Below are 15,480 nucleotides of genomic sequence, written 5' to 3' on the forward strand. Positions count from 1 at the left end.
AATCCTGTAGATGTACCAGCCAATATTGCAAAGACGATAGTGGAACGTGGGATGACAGTATCGCTTAAGTTTTTTGCTCTGACAGTGCCCTATGAATATATTTCTTTAGCCTTAGAAAATATGTTTGAACTCTCATGGAATGAGTTAACACTGACTGGTCAAGCTAAGGCATTAGGTAAAGTTAACATTTTACCTGTTCTTATGGTGTATTACATTCTTCAGCGTTTGTGTATTTATATGTTCCAGATAGAATGTACCTGACAGAGAGATCAGTAACGATTGTGTGTTACGTAAAAAGCAGCATATTAACATCCAATGTCATATTTTTAAAACTGGTCATGAGCTTTGCTTAGTTATATGATCGTATAGAATAGTGCGGTCTCTTTCTTGCATTTATTGAATTGCTTCCGATGGAGCAACATTGGGAAAATGAACATGCTTACAACTTTCCTGTGTTATCCAAACGCAATGATTCTTGTGTGTTTAGTCTGTAGATTTTTTCCTGAATTTGAATATTTTGTGCTTTCTGTATTGAATCAAATAAAAAAACAAAAATGTATGTCTGTACTTGTCTTGTGTATAAATGCACAAATGAATGCATATGCAAGGAAGGGTCGAGATGAAGTGTGTGCAGTGAAGAATGACGGTATGGAAGGATTATTGACTGGATGTACCTAAGAGGATATAAAACATACTTATCTTCATTAAATGTATTTTTCTGATGTCTTTTGAAGGTTGTCCAGCAGGAAAATATGGAGGTTTTTGCCAGTACGATTGCATTTGTCAGAACGGAGCTATCTGCCATACATTTAATGGAGCCTGTAAATGTCGGAAAGGTTGGAAGGGAGTTGCTTGTGACATTCGTGAGTTGTCAAGAAATATTTTTGTTTCCTTACTTAAATTAGCTGCCGACGTTTTAACAGCGACATTCAATTGGCCCTGGAAGATAATTCAATATTATAATTAGCATGGAAAGTGCGCTCTATGAAAGAAAACTTCCTGCAGTGAGTTGTGGCATTCCAACCATCTAGCCGATACTAATAAATTGGTAAAAATTACATATATTTGGTTTTTTTAAAATATGAAAGCTAAGAATACAGTCAAAAAGGTTGCGAACATGATTGGAAGTAGTTAAGGATAATTGAATGGTGAAGTAATATCGGTTTAATCTAGAAATGTACGCTCATCTGATTTTCTTCTTAAGTTATACACTTGTTTTTATGAGTAATTTGTGATATCGGAACTTTCGGATACAGAGCACCTAACACTTTTAAGAAATTTGAAAAATATGGAGGTCCGATTATAGAAATTTATTCCAATCCTGATCGCGATTCTCGGGTGTAAAATTGCGAATTTATATATTTGAGATTTAAGCAAGGATTAAGAGATATGATGATGACCTTGTTTGGAAATTAGACTTAAAGTAAGAATAGAAGTAAAAATGGTGATGTATGAAACTATTTTGAATATACAGTAGGGGATGGAGAAAGGCGATTGTAATTCTTAAAGTATTTTGAGAGTTAACATTCAAATTTAGTTATGAATGTGAAATCATTAATTTCGTATAATCAATTACTTATGCAGCTTACAACACTTAGAGATGGCACCACGAACGATGTCAACATATTACGACAATACAGCAACCTTCTTTTGTCACGCCTATAACATAGAATTTGAAAATTATCTTTCGAATAAATCACGTATTTCGTGGTATATAAATGGTAAGCTGCACGACAGTAAGCAAGACGATAATACCTACATATCAGAACATATTCAAGAAGCCTACAGGTAAGTAAGGAAAATAATCAGGTGAATTAGGTTGCAATAATTGTACATTTGTTTCAATACATCAAATGAAAAGAAGTGTTTGCGTCGAAGTACCGGAAAGTGAAAGATTTTGTCATGTCCGTCCTTACACCCCTGTACAAGCTGTTCTTGGAGATGCCTCAATCGATTTCTTTCAAATTGGTACGAGTACGTAGTAAGTCTATGTCATACATATGCATGCAGATGTGTTTGCGATATAATACGATTCAATGTAGTCGGGGCGTTCTGCTTCAATGTTGTCATGTCAAGAGCTATATATGTGCACCATTTTGTTTCACAATATGAGTCAGTATGGCCGCTATCATGCATTGTCCACAGCCATAACTAAGACGTGTGCCTTCACGTTTGCATTAAAGTTGAGACATGGAAATAACCGTATGTTGCTCTATGCACATCTATTTACTATCGCGATATGATCTAATATGGCTGACAGGTAGTGATTTCATTTAAGAATTTATGTCTAAATCTTTAACACAGACATACCTCGACTATTTTTTTCAAAGTTGACATAAAGACATAGTTCTATGTTTACATGCACTCAATAGATTGTTTTGTAATACGATCAAATGTGGCTGCCAGACAGCCCTTATTTTACAGTTTTTCATGTCTATTGCTTTGCAGTTTTTGCACCAATTTTAATCTTTAAAGTTACTGCAAGGAAATAATCACTGTTAATACATTTGCCGTTTGATCTTGGTTATGATATGATCGTATAGGGCAGCACAGCTATGGTGCGGGCATTTCTATATAAGTACCTTTCATGCCCATTACAATTACCGACGGAGCCATTTGAGAATCAATTTATTTTAAAGTACGTACAATGAAATAACCTTATGTCGTAAACATGCCTGTCGGTTTTTATTTTTGAACGTCGAAAGCATAAAAAAACACAAGTAGCCTACCTGTGCTGATTTCTTTCTTTATTTGTGCACGGACACTACACTCCTTGTATGCCATACCTAAGCTTGTCTATTTCCGTACGTAATGAAAGTGTGTATGGCTAGATTTAACATGGCAAAATATAGTGTGTGGAGTAGATGTTACAAGAAACTTGAATAGCAAACTCAACTTAATTGTGTTAGTAGCAAAATGGATAATACACAAATTTCATTGTACAGAAACAAACAAGTCACATCTGAGACAATTATTGCAATGTGAATTACAACGAAGGAATTTGATTTAATTTCATCTTTTTTTCTGTCATAGTTTAAGAGTGTAGCCATCAGGTTTTGAGAAACTGTCGTACATACATTCTGTGATGTAAACCTTTTTTTCCACTGGGAATAAATAAAGAAGGAACCTTAAAGGAAAAAAAAAGATTTAACATGGAGTTGCACATAATTTGTGGGTTCGTTGGACATTGATGATGATTTTTATACCCAACGTATTTTTTCTTAGCAGTAATAGCGTAAATCTTAACTCAATTGAGTGTTATCATAATTTATAAAAAGGCTTGCGCAGACTGACATATCTTTAAAACTCGTGATATGTTTATTCTTTTATTAAATATTTACTTGGTCAACAAGAGAAGACAGACGTGACAGACGAAATGATCGTCCAAAATTTTACGTTTTATCGGTAGATTTCACCGCTGTAATATAGAGCTGTCTTATTGTAAATGAATTGCATGCTTGTGTTTAATGTGATATTGTTTTCCACTATCATTGTAAATTATATTTTGTATGATATTTTAGTTATAGCAATATCCAGGTGAATCATTTGACTGAGAGCTATACCGGGGAATATAGATGTGTGGTTGAAGATATATCAGGAGTAGAGTATTCGGATACAGGATATGCTGAGATCACTGGTAAGGACAGCGTGTTTAATCTTTCTCTTTCTTTCTGTAAAATAGGAATAACTATTGTCAGCTAAGTCAGGAAAATACCATGTTTCCACCGTAAGTTCTACAAACGTCTCTATCGTAACTTGCCATCATCCTCATTCTCGTTACTCTTAATGTTATCCGTATGTGTGAGCCCATGTGAACATAGAAACATGCCGTTCACAAACTTGACACGAATTTGAATTTGGACTTGCTGATAACTATTCTTTTTCCACTTATAAGCTTTTTATTAGAGTCTCATAAAAGGAAAAGTAGTCGCATTTCTCATTACTGTCAGAAGTAACAACAGAGTCACATTAAATATGATCAATGTATCAGTGAATAAAAAGTTAATGTTGTTCACCAGTCCTTTGTAAATATTTCCCCATAGTATGTCTTTATCTGGTTTGGGTTTTTCGTTGGCTATGAAGACTTCTATTATCTGCACATTCGTAAAGTTAGCGAAGTTAAGCCCCTTTTTATTACATCTCACAATATAAATATATATCTTTCAAACGAGTGGTATATGTTATAATTGTATTCTTTCATTAAGGGACCGTTCGGTTTTTACGGCCGGGGGGCGAAATCCAGGGGGGTTCATCGTAATTTTGGAATCCGCGAAGGGGGGGTTCATCGCTTTTTCACTGGTAGGAAAGGGGGGTCACCACATTTTAAAAAACATAATACCTACAATAAAGTTCGCTTTATGCCATGGCCATGATCGACCCTCTTTACCGGCGGGCCGCCTTTGGCAACCCATTACAATAAATATACTTTATGTATTACCCATGACCCTTTCAATGGGCAGACGCCTTTGGCAGCCCACTCCAATTAGGTTTACTCCACGTAATGGCCATGATCGACCCTCTTTACCGGTGGGTCGCCTGCGGTGGCCCACTACAATAAATTGACTTTATGTAATACCCCATTACCTGGGCAGACCTGTCCAGTAAAGTTTACTTAATGCAATGGCCATGATCGACCCTCTTTACCGGCGGGCCACCTTTGGTTGCCCACTAGAATAAAGTTCACTTTGCGTAATGGCCCATGACCCTCTTAACGGAGGGCTGCCTTTGGAGAACCATTTTATAAAGTTTACTCTATACAATGTCCATGGACATAAGTTGCCTATGGAAATGAAGTTAAACATTGCTTTATAGACGTCCTAATTAACAGACGTTTGCATGGATGTGGCTGAGAAGTTTGTGCACTGGCATCTCTGCTACACAAATAAAGTGCGCCGCATACCAGAGTTCAAATCCAAACCGTGCAGGTAAATTCGACATATGGGTTTTGGTTATTTTTCAGCCGGGGGGATCCCCTTTCCGCGCGAGCTCCGTGCCGTACGACGATCGAAATCAGGATAGATTTAAAGCTGAGCAGTCTTTGATCAGTTACAGTTGTAATAGCATATTGCACCTTAAAATGTTCCTTCTGTATGACGATTTTTGTATCCCGGTGTCTTTCTTCTTGGGTTTCATTGAGATATGGACGACTTGCAGCGATGTTGCGCGTGATGTTGTCATCTTCGTCGTATACTTTATGAATGAAGCCTGTTCACATAAACATTCTGATATTTATGCGCAAAGCGTAATCAAGTAAAGCCTCAAAATTAAAGGTTTTTCGTTCTATTTGTAAAAATTTCCTATTATGGGCAAGGGTATATGATAAATCGGTTATTACCCAATATCGCCTGGTCCTTGTGTCGTATCAGCATGGGTGTCATTTGTGCTGCGTCAGACACTCGACTTCGTCTCGTGTCTGACGCAGCACAAATGACACCCATGCTGATACGACACAGGAACAGGCGATATTGGGTAATAACCTCTAAATATATATATATATATATATATATATATATATATATATATATATATATATATATATATATATATATTGTACACATATATATGTATACGTGTGTATACACACACACATACAGATACATTGCCCCACACATATGTTTGCATATGCATACATATACATACATATAGAAAAAAATAAGCACGCATATAGCTTATTCATTCACACATGTAGAATACATACATACACACATACACACATATATACATACATACATACATATACATACATACATACATACATACATACATGCATACATATACATACATACATACATACGTACATACATACATACATACATACATACATACATACATACATACATACATACATACATACATACATACATCGGACTTTGATACAGCTCGAAGATTTTACATTAAGCCTCGTTTTCGAGGCAGCTGCTGACGTTTACAGTATTTGATAGTCTGTTTCCCTGCCCCTTTCTACCGCTGGCTGCGCTACACTCACGAAAAGGGTCAGGTATCCATGCGGCAGCCATTTTACCCAGATTTGGGCAAATGGCGGATGCGCGTGGCGCATGATGTCAGGCTGGAATGTTTGAAATGACTGCGCCCTTGACAGTAACTAAGCAACAAAGTAGGAGGGGCAGTTACATGAAAATTACACAAGTCTTCAAAAATCAATCTGTTTCATTATGCAAAACATCGTACGAGCTGATATATTATTAAAGAGCGTACTTCATCCGAATGACAGAATCGAGTTAGTTTTTGTTTGTTTGTTTGTTTGTCGGTGTGAAAGCATACAAACCCGTTCTGATGACACAGCACGCTGGGAAATACACGATTCTACCCTTACGCACGTCATCCATGTTTACATTGGAATGTGGGAAATATAATAATGGTCACGAGGTCAATCGTGCCAAACAGCGCAGCGGTAGCAGACGATCGAGGAAGTCACATAAGCGCAGCGCCACTTCTTATCTCGCCAAATTTCTTTTGTTTTTGGAAAGTTTTTCGCCCAGGAAGGAGATTTATATACACCAACACGAAGAATCTGACACGTAAGTGTACATGATTTCATCTTACTTGTTTAAAATTATTTTTTTGTGTAAAATTATGCGTTGTATAAGGACGCAGTCTTTCATGCTATAGAGCCTATCGATAACAAAGCCTTGGCCTAAAATACAGTTGATGACCACTCGGAATATTTGCGTTGTTTGTAATTTTTTTTATCAGGACTAAGTATATGTAAAATGTTGTAAAACATCTCTGGGCTACTTTTGACGGGAAAATTTCTATAAGGCCTAATTTCTCAACCCTTGGTCTAAAGACGTTGTGACATCCGGAACAATAACTCACACCTATTGTATAAGGATTTTTCATCATTTGACTAACTGGTATCTTAGACGTACGCCTATCTGATGATAAATTTTAGGAAATATAAAATAAAATATAAAGTCTAACATAAAGTCTAACATAACTAAGCAAATCTCCCCTTCTTCTGTTTTATCATAGGTCCTCAGTGTTTGCCATAATGGCCCCTGATTTGTTCCAAACACGGTCTGTGAATTCTCTTAAAGAATACGTATCTCAAAGAGGACTCAGTAAAGACGGTACGAAGGCTATGCTTGTTTCTCGCGCTTTTGCGGCATGGGAGATGCATCTACCTATATTAAAGACACGGGAGCAAATTACTTTAGAAAAAACAAGTACTGTACAGTACGCTGTTACAAACTACGAGTGGTCAACTTCCCAATCCGTTCCACTTAGAGGATTGCTGGTTCGGTAAATCAAGTAATGGACTAAAGAAGTGGCCCCCAGTATATTTTAATGATATCTGCCAGTTCGTTATGATTGACCATCCAGATGGCGATATAGACTTACGAAAAAGAATTTTAAATGAATATAAAGAAGGGAAATCTTTCCGATTTTTCGAAATTAATTGGATAAAAGAGATATTTGTCCACGAGATTTCAGAAACTTGCAATTATGTGTTTCTGCGTTCAAAGTGTACACCATCACAACGTTGAATTGTCCTCCACATGACTTGTGGGTATGTGAGACAAAAGAAGGCAACATTCACTCTGCATATTGCACTTGTACTGCTGGGTAGGTGTATATATGCTATGATATGATATGATATGATATGATATGATATGATATGATATGATATGATATGATATTATATAATATTATATTATATTATATTATATTATATATATATATTATATTATATATTTTTCATGTCACGTCATATCACATTATATCACATTAGATCATTGGTACAATATACTATATCATGTCAAATCATATTGTCTGATATTGCGACATAAATGATTCCGAATAATATCATATTCAAGACAACATCGATAGATTTCGATTAATCAAAGATTTGATATGTCATGCAACTGTTCTTTTTTCGAATTTGTTTCAGATTAAGTGAAACATGTTGTCATGTAACGGCCCTGCTCTTCAGGGTTGAGGCAGCTAATCGGTCTGGCATGACAAACCCAGCTGCAACACAGGAAAGATTTAGATGGAATATTCCTTCTCAAAAGACGTCCATTCCATATATAAATGTGAGCGATATGAATTTTAAACAGGCACGATATAATGCTACAGGTAAGTATCGTCAAAATTGTAAAGCGCCTTGAGCACATGTACTTGTGGATACGTGCGCTATATAAAACCCATTATTATTATTATTGTTATTATTATTATTACAAGTTTAGGGGCTATAAGTATTATATAGAAATCTAATAACACGTCATTGAAGCGGTGGGAATTCTGAAAAAGAGGTGTTCGAATGCAGGTCCATCGTGGCAGTCGTGGACGCACACAAAACAAGGCACAGTGACTATGGAGAGTCTATGCCAGTGTATTTGCTGCAAATATACCTTCACGCATGCGCACTCGTTTTCCAGTGTAGTCTGCCAATATGAGCGTGCGCAATTATGTTTACCTGCGCGTGAATGTGTAGTCTGTACACTACGTCCCATGCTATAATCTTGTCGTTCAGTTTTGCATGTTGACAGAATCTAGAATTACTGCAGAGAATACTTTTCAGGACATCACAAGTGAGTCCCTAAGGTACCAAGTAGGACGTTTAGGAAATCCTTTCAGAAAGTTCACGCCGCCTGTGGCCATTTGTGGAGTATAAGCTTATACGTACATGGAGCGACGATATACAGTATTTCTACTCAACATATTGCCGAATAATATGCGATGGAATTTTGCGTTTCACGTCGTACAATCATTCAGATGAAATGCCGGCCTTCTCCAAACTTTGAAAAAAATCAGGGTGACAGACTTTGGACTGCTAACTCTTGTATAACAATGACGTTGAAGATATTTGTAATCGAGCTCGGCAACATTTTTTGATTTGAGAACTCTCATCATGGCGGATTTACTGAAACAGTGAGTATTCAACAACTTTTTCCTATGTCCACGTAGCACTTGTGCAAAAATAAGCGAGTCCACAGGCTTGTGGCGAATCAATAAAGGCGTTTTTCACCAAGCTGAAAGGTTGAAAGATGCGTCGGTCACTTTGGGACCGACGCAGTCAAACCCAGCTGGGCATAGAAATTTGCCATAGTATGACTTTGTTCTGGAGACACCGGCCGTGCGGTGGGGTTTTGCAACAAAGTTTCCATATCTGAACTGACGTACTCGAATGACAGGCACAGGAAACGATGGCCAATATTAATAAAAACGCATTCTCGTTGCATATTGATAATAATGTATCAATCTAAATGCCACGGAAATTATGCCTCCTCCCAACAGAAGGGCCATGGTCTATTTTTAGCCCTGCTACAGTATGTCTCAGTGCTAAAAAGGCCATATTGTTGTCATGTTGTCATGGCGACTTTTAAAATTTGCATACAACTGTGAGAGTGAAACGGGTTGTTTATAGGTCACAAAACTTTTGAGTCCCACTGTCGTCCATTACACCTTTCAAAGGTGTGCAAGTATACACATCAAAAGACTAGAAAATTCACTTCATGGGCAGAATCTCGTAAAGTACATGTAGCTTTTTCTTGTCTGGTTAACGAAAAAAGATACCCCTGATCTAAAATATGCATGGTTTTAAATAAAAAACTGTGGTTACCTAAATGGTTACCATGGCAACATGAAACAATAATGAACATGGAGTTCATGCTGTCAGAAATACACCTAGGAGAGCATTTGCATAGTAACTGGGGTTACTTTTAATGGAATTTGGAAAAACTTTGAAATTCTAAAACGCAAATAGGTTACTATGGAAACACAGGGCAGTAAAAATGGATATCAAGTTTTGTCTTTCTAACCCAAAATAACCCTTTGGTATAATATTTCTGTTGATTACTGGATTTTTACTCTGGATATTTGGTCTTCCTAACCAAAAATATCCCTTTGATATAACATATTCTGTTGGTTACTGGATTTTAGGTGGAATCTTTGAAAAACTGGTAATTTTTACTCCTGAATGATTACCATGGAAACATCTCACATTAAAATGAGTGTGATTTTTTTGTGGGCTAACAAGAAAAAACCCTTATTATCAATTTTTTTACATCAATCAATAATTCTTTAATAGGAATTAGGGAAAAAGTAACGTTTTCAATCCCAAAATAGTTACCATGGCAACTCGAAACATTAAGATAAGTCTTGTTTTTGTGTTCTCTGACCCGAACTCCCCCACTAGGTAATTTTCATATCAATCAAAGTAACTTTTCATGGGATATTAGAAAAACTGAAATTTTCAACCCCTAAAATGGTTACCATGGGAACATGGGGAAGTGAAATCGATATCATATTTGGTCTTTTCGACCCAATGGTGAAATTTTCAAGGAAATTGAACCTATTATTATTCGCATCATTATTTCTATATAATACTTATATTAATTATTATTAACATGTGTGAAATTTTCGGTGTGGTTCATCTTTTGATAGAGACAGAGAGACGGCGACAGAGACGCATGTAGAGAGAGAGGGAGGAAGGGAGTGTGGGAATACATTTAATTATCTATTAATCATTAATTATATTACTAAGAGTGGTGATATAGCGGATTGTATAAATCAAAATATTTACGCCGCCATGTTCACTTCTCATTCATTTTCAGGATTTGTGAAGAGGCCACTAGTAGCCGCGATGAAACGATTCTTTTGACCACTCCCAGAAGATCACAATACAACACATGATGACAGGCATATTACTTTGCACGATAAATTAAAAAGAGTTGTACCTAATGCTTGCCTCCATACGTTGTTTGAAACACCAATTGCCGAGAGTTCTGTTTCTGAAAATAGCAACACTGTAATTGATAACTGTGTAGAGAATGCATACTTACCGGACTTGGCGATCAGACTTATTGATAATTCATATACTTGTAATTTAGACAGCAGAGTTGAAAGATTTCTCACTTCATTGCCCTTTATTCTGACAAAGATATTATTCATATTGAAACAAAGACAAGAAAACAACATGACAATCCAATGTGGCATAAACTCAGGTCTGGGAGAATAACAGCTTCCAATTTTTACGCCGTGTATACGAAAGTTAAGAGTATGAAAGGTCACAGTATGTCTGGTGATATAAACGTATCATCTTTATTTTCACGCTTAATGGGATACAATGCTGTAAGCCCAAACATTGCTTCTTTGCAATAGTGTTACGTGCAGAGAAAACGAACAAAAGGGTGAACTCAGCAGTTTCCGTTTAAACAAAATTTATTACGAAAACAAAACTAATTGCTAAGTTAGGGACAGAGTACAAGCTTTAAAAGTGTACAGACTACTTATCTCAGCTGGGACGGCAAAGCTCCAGTCTCAGAGTTGTAACAGTCAGTCGGATGAATGAACAGTCCTTTGGCTTGCAGGCTTGAAGCTGCACAAAGACCACAGTATAAATCCAGCGTTGACAGTGAAGGTCTTGAAAAGTCTTGAGAATGACTACTGCTGGAGTTTAGTAACACACAAGAGACACGATCCCAAAAGTCTGACTGGAAGCTGTGCACGTCCCTTTTATAAAGGCATATAAGAACAATCTAGAACTTTTATTGACATGCTAATTACTGTTCTAAAATTATCTCTCTTACACAACTAATCAACTTTCCAGAACATTCCAAACATGACTAATTGAATTCAAGGTTGTGAGGTCATTAAGGGCAGTGACCTTGAGAATGTTCTAGACTAATTGAACTCTGGTCATGATGAGTGTGGGGTAAATGACCTACATAACACACCCCCTCTTCAAAAAAGAAAATTTTTCAAAGAAAAATCTTTCTTTTACAAATGTAATCTTGAAAAGGATTTAAGTACTCAAATTTTGTTTTACTCTAAAGTAAAATTCCTTGAAAGTGAACAACAATAAAATTTCTTGAAAGTGAACAACAATAAACTCTAAATACGAGAGAGACAGTCTGCAATTAAATTGTCTCTGCCTTTGATATGTGTAATGTCAAGATTAAACTCCTGTAACATTAAACTCCACCTTAGCAATCTCTGATTTTTGCCTTTCAATTTCTGCAGAAAAACAAGAGGGTTGTGATCAATATAAACCACTATTGGCTGATTTGAAGAAGTAACATAAACTTCAAAATGCTGTAAAGCTAATATCAAAGATAAACACTCTTTTTCAATTGTAGAGTAGTTTCTCTGGGATTTGTTAAATTTGCGTGAAAATAGCAAACAGGATGATCTACACCATGACTATCCTCTTGCAATAAAACGCACCAGCAGCCGTATCACTAGCATCCACAGCTAATTTGAATGGCAAAGTGAAATCTGGTGCAGACAACACTGGGGCACTTTGCAGTATGGCTTTAAGTGTGTCAAATGCCTGTTGGCATTGCTCTGACCAAACAACTTTACTTTCTTTTTAAGTAAGTTAGTCAAAGGCTCAGTAATTGTGGAGAAATTTGGACAGAATTTTCTGTAGTAACCAGCCATACCAAGAAAGCGCATCAGTTGTCGTTTGCAGTTTGGTATGGGAAAACTTGAAATGGCACTGATTTTGGCATCAACAGTGTTTTACCTCACCCTGTCCTACAGTATGTCCGAGGTAAGTTACCCTCGCCCAACCAAACTCAGATTTGGCAAGGTTGACAGTCAACATTGCTTTACTCAGTCTCTCAAAGAACTTCCGCATGAGCTTGATGTGTTCTCCCAGGTGTCACTATACAGGAGACGTCGTCAACGTAAGCTGCACACCCGTCTAGCCCGGATATGACGTCGTTGATCATCCGTTGGAACGTTGCCGGAGAGTTCTTCATTCCGAATGGCATCACCTTGTACTGGAACAATCCGTCTGGTGTAACAAAGGCGGATATTTCACGAGCACGATCCGTCAGAGGGACTTGCCAAAATCCTTCAGTAGGTCAAATTTTGTCACTACTTGGCTTTTCCCACTCGGTCGATGCAGTCATCAATCCTCGGGATTGGGAAAGTGTCTGTCTTTGTTAAAGTGTTGACCTTCCTAAAGTCCGTGCACATACGATAACTGTGGTCTGATTTGGGAACAAGTATGCACGGCGAACTCCAGTTACTTTTACTGGGTTCAATAAAGTCATTGTCCAGCAGGTATTTGACTTCTTCCTGGAGATATTTCGCTTTTGTTGGATTCAGTCTGTATGGATGTTGTTTTACAGGCTTACTGTCCCCAACATCAACGTCGTGATAGATGACGTTTGTCCTCGTTGGAACATCTTGAAACAGGTGTTTATATTCATGGAGCAGTTCTTTCACCTGTTGTTGTTGTTCTGGCTGGAGGTGTGCCAACTTTGTAGACTCCAGCTTCTCCAGGATTTCTGAGTTCTGAAGCTTGACCGAGCCCAGCTTTGAGTTTAGAGTATTTTCACTCAAGTCAGTTTCAGTATCACTATCTTCATAATGGTTTGAACTGACTGCACTGACAGGCTGAGTTATAGTAGGATTATCCCTATCCAAATATGGCTTAAGCATATTTATGTGACATAGCTGTTTTTGTTTTCGCCTGTCAGGTGTTATTATGATGTAATTTAAATCACTCAATTTCTTATCAATTAGGTATGGCCCAAAGTAACGAGCATGGAGTGGTTTGCCAGGAATTGGAAGTAGAACAAGAACTTTTTGACCTGGTTCAAACTTCCGTTTTGAGGTGCTTTTATCATATTTGGTTTTCATTGACTGCTGAGATGACTCAAGATTTTCTCTGGCTAATTCACATGCTTTAGAGAGTTTCGTACGAAAATCTGACACATATTGCAAAATATTCAGACAATCATCATCGTCTGATAGGAATTTCTCTTTAACGAGCTTAAGTGGGCCACGGACTGTATGTCCAAATACAAGCTCAAATGGGCTAAAACCAAGAGACTCCTGAATTGACTCTCTAACAGCAAAGAGCAGAAAATGAATTCCTTCATCCCACTGCTTCTCAGTGTCAAAACAGTAGGTCCTAATCATGTTTTCAAAGTTTGATGAAATCGCTCAAGAGCACCCTGACTTTCTGGATGATAGGCGGAGGACCTATACTGTTTAATGCCTAGCTGATCCATTACTTGTTGAAAATACCAGACATAAAGTTGGAGCCTTGATCGGACTGGACACATTTAGGGAGGCCAAATAAAGTGAAAAATTTGACTAAAGCTCTCACTATAGTCTTTGTCTTTATATTTCTCAGTGGTATGGCTTCTGGGAACCGAGTTGATGTACACATTATTGTCAACATGTACTCATTTCCTGATCTTGTTTTTGGTAGGGGCCCAACACAGTCTATTAGTATCCTACTAAATGGTTCTTGAAATGCAGGAATTGGTTGTAAAGGGGCCTTTGGAATGGTCTGATTTGGCTTTCCTACCATTTGACATGTGTGACAAGTTTTACAGAAATGTGCTACATCCTGCCTGAGATTAGGCCAATAAAAGTGACTGAGAATTTTATGATAAGTTTTCCTGACTCCTAAGTGACCAGCCCAGGGGTTTCATGGGCCAGGCGCAATATTTCAGCACGGTAGGGCTTTGGAACCACAATTTGATGTTTTATAGCCAATCGTCATCAACCAAAACGTCTGGAGGTCTCCATTTACGCATGAGAATACCAGATTTTGTATAATAGGAAACAGAGCTATCTGAAGTTTTACCTTCATCATCTACCCTGTCAAACAAAGACAAAATATCTGGGTCTTTGTGTTGTTCTGCAATGAGATTTGATCTAGAAAATGTCTGACTTTGGTCAGCAGAAGTTTTACTGGAAGTTTCAAATCCACGAGGGATAACGGAATGATCCGTGTCAAACACCTGACTGAGAAAGGTGTCATTTAAGTCAACATCTGTGACATTATTTTTGAGAGTATTTTGATTCTCGGAAGTTTTCTTTGACATGGCTCGAGTAATGGCACATGATGGGAAAAGGCCGGGAATGTCTTGTTCAATTGGCTCTGGATCCTGATCTAAACTAGGATTATCAGTCACAAGTGGATTAGTAATGACCTTGTCCCCAGCAAGGTCGTTTCCAAGAAGAAGGTGAATCCCTTCAAAAGGCAAAAAAGGCCTAATACCTAAAGTCACAGGTCCAGAAACAAAGTCCGAAGACAAATAGACATTATGGAGAGGAACAGGAATGTAGTCATTCAATCTACCCCCTTAATAAGAACTTTAGAACCTGAAAATGACTTTTCAGAAAACGGCAGGGTATCTGCCACAAAAGAGACTGGGAAGCCCCGGTATCTCTTAAAATTTTGACAGGGGTAGCGGAAGAAAAATCACTAGAAAGTGATATAAAACCATTATGAATAAATGGCTCGAAAATACCCATAATGCTATCTTGAGAAGAATTGACCTTGACCTCATTAATTGGGGATAAGAGGGGTTTAACCTCAGAAAATGTGTTGCACACATTATTAGACTCTAATTGAGTTGATGAAGAAATAAAGCCGGTGGGCTTAGATCCACTTTGACCACTTTGACCTTCACGTTTTCTTTTCAATTTAAAACAATCTGACATTAAATGGCCGTCTTTCTTACAATAATTACAAGAAAGTGT

The 15,480-nt window shown here is 37.4% G+C and overlaps 1 protein-coding gene across 1 annotated transcript in view; it reads left to right on the forward strand.

Moving 5' to 3' along the window:
* Positions 1–15,480, forward strand: part of LOC139128427 (insulin-like growth factor 1 receptor) — a 49,672-nt gene continuing 34,192 nt past the window's right edge. Inside the window, exons 1-4 of the mRNA XM_070694196.1 lie at positions 1–175; positions 735–863; positions 1,585–1,788; positions 3,522–3,637. Of these exons, the coding sequence (XP_070550297.1) occupies positions 1,601–1,788; positions 3,522–3,637 (304 nt within the window). The 5' untranslated portion in view covers positions 1–175; positions 735–863; positions 1,585–1,600. The remainder of the gene's footprint in view (positions 176–734; positions 864–1,584; positions 1,789–3,521; positions 3,638–15,480) is intronic.

The sequence above is a fragment of the Ptychodera flava genome, unplaced genomic scaffold (assembly GCF_041260155.1).
Source record: "Ptychodera flava strain L36383 unplaced genomic scaffold, AS_Pfla_20210202 Scaffold_53__1_contigs__length_892398_pilon, whole genome shotgun sequence".
Taxonomy (NCBI): domain Eukaryota; kingdom Metazoa; phylum Hemichordata; class Enteropneusta; family Ptychoderidae; genus Ptychodera; species Ptychodera flava.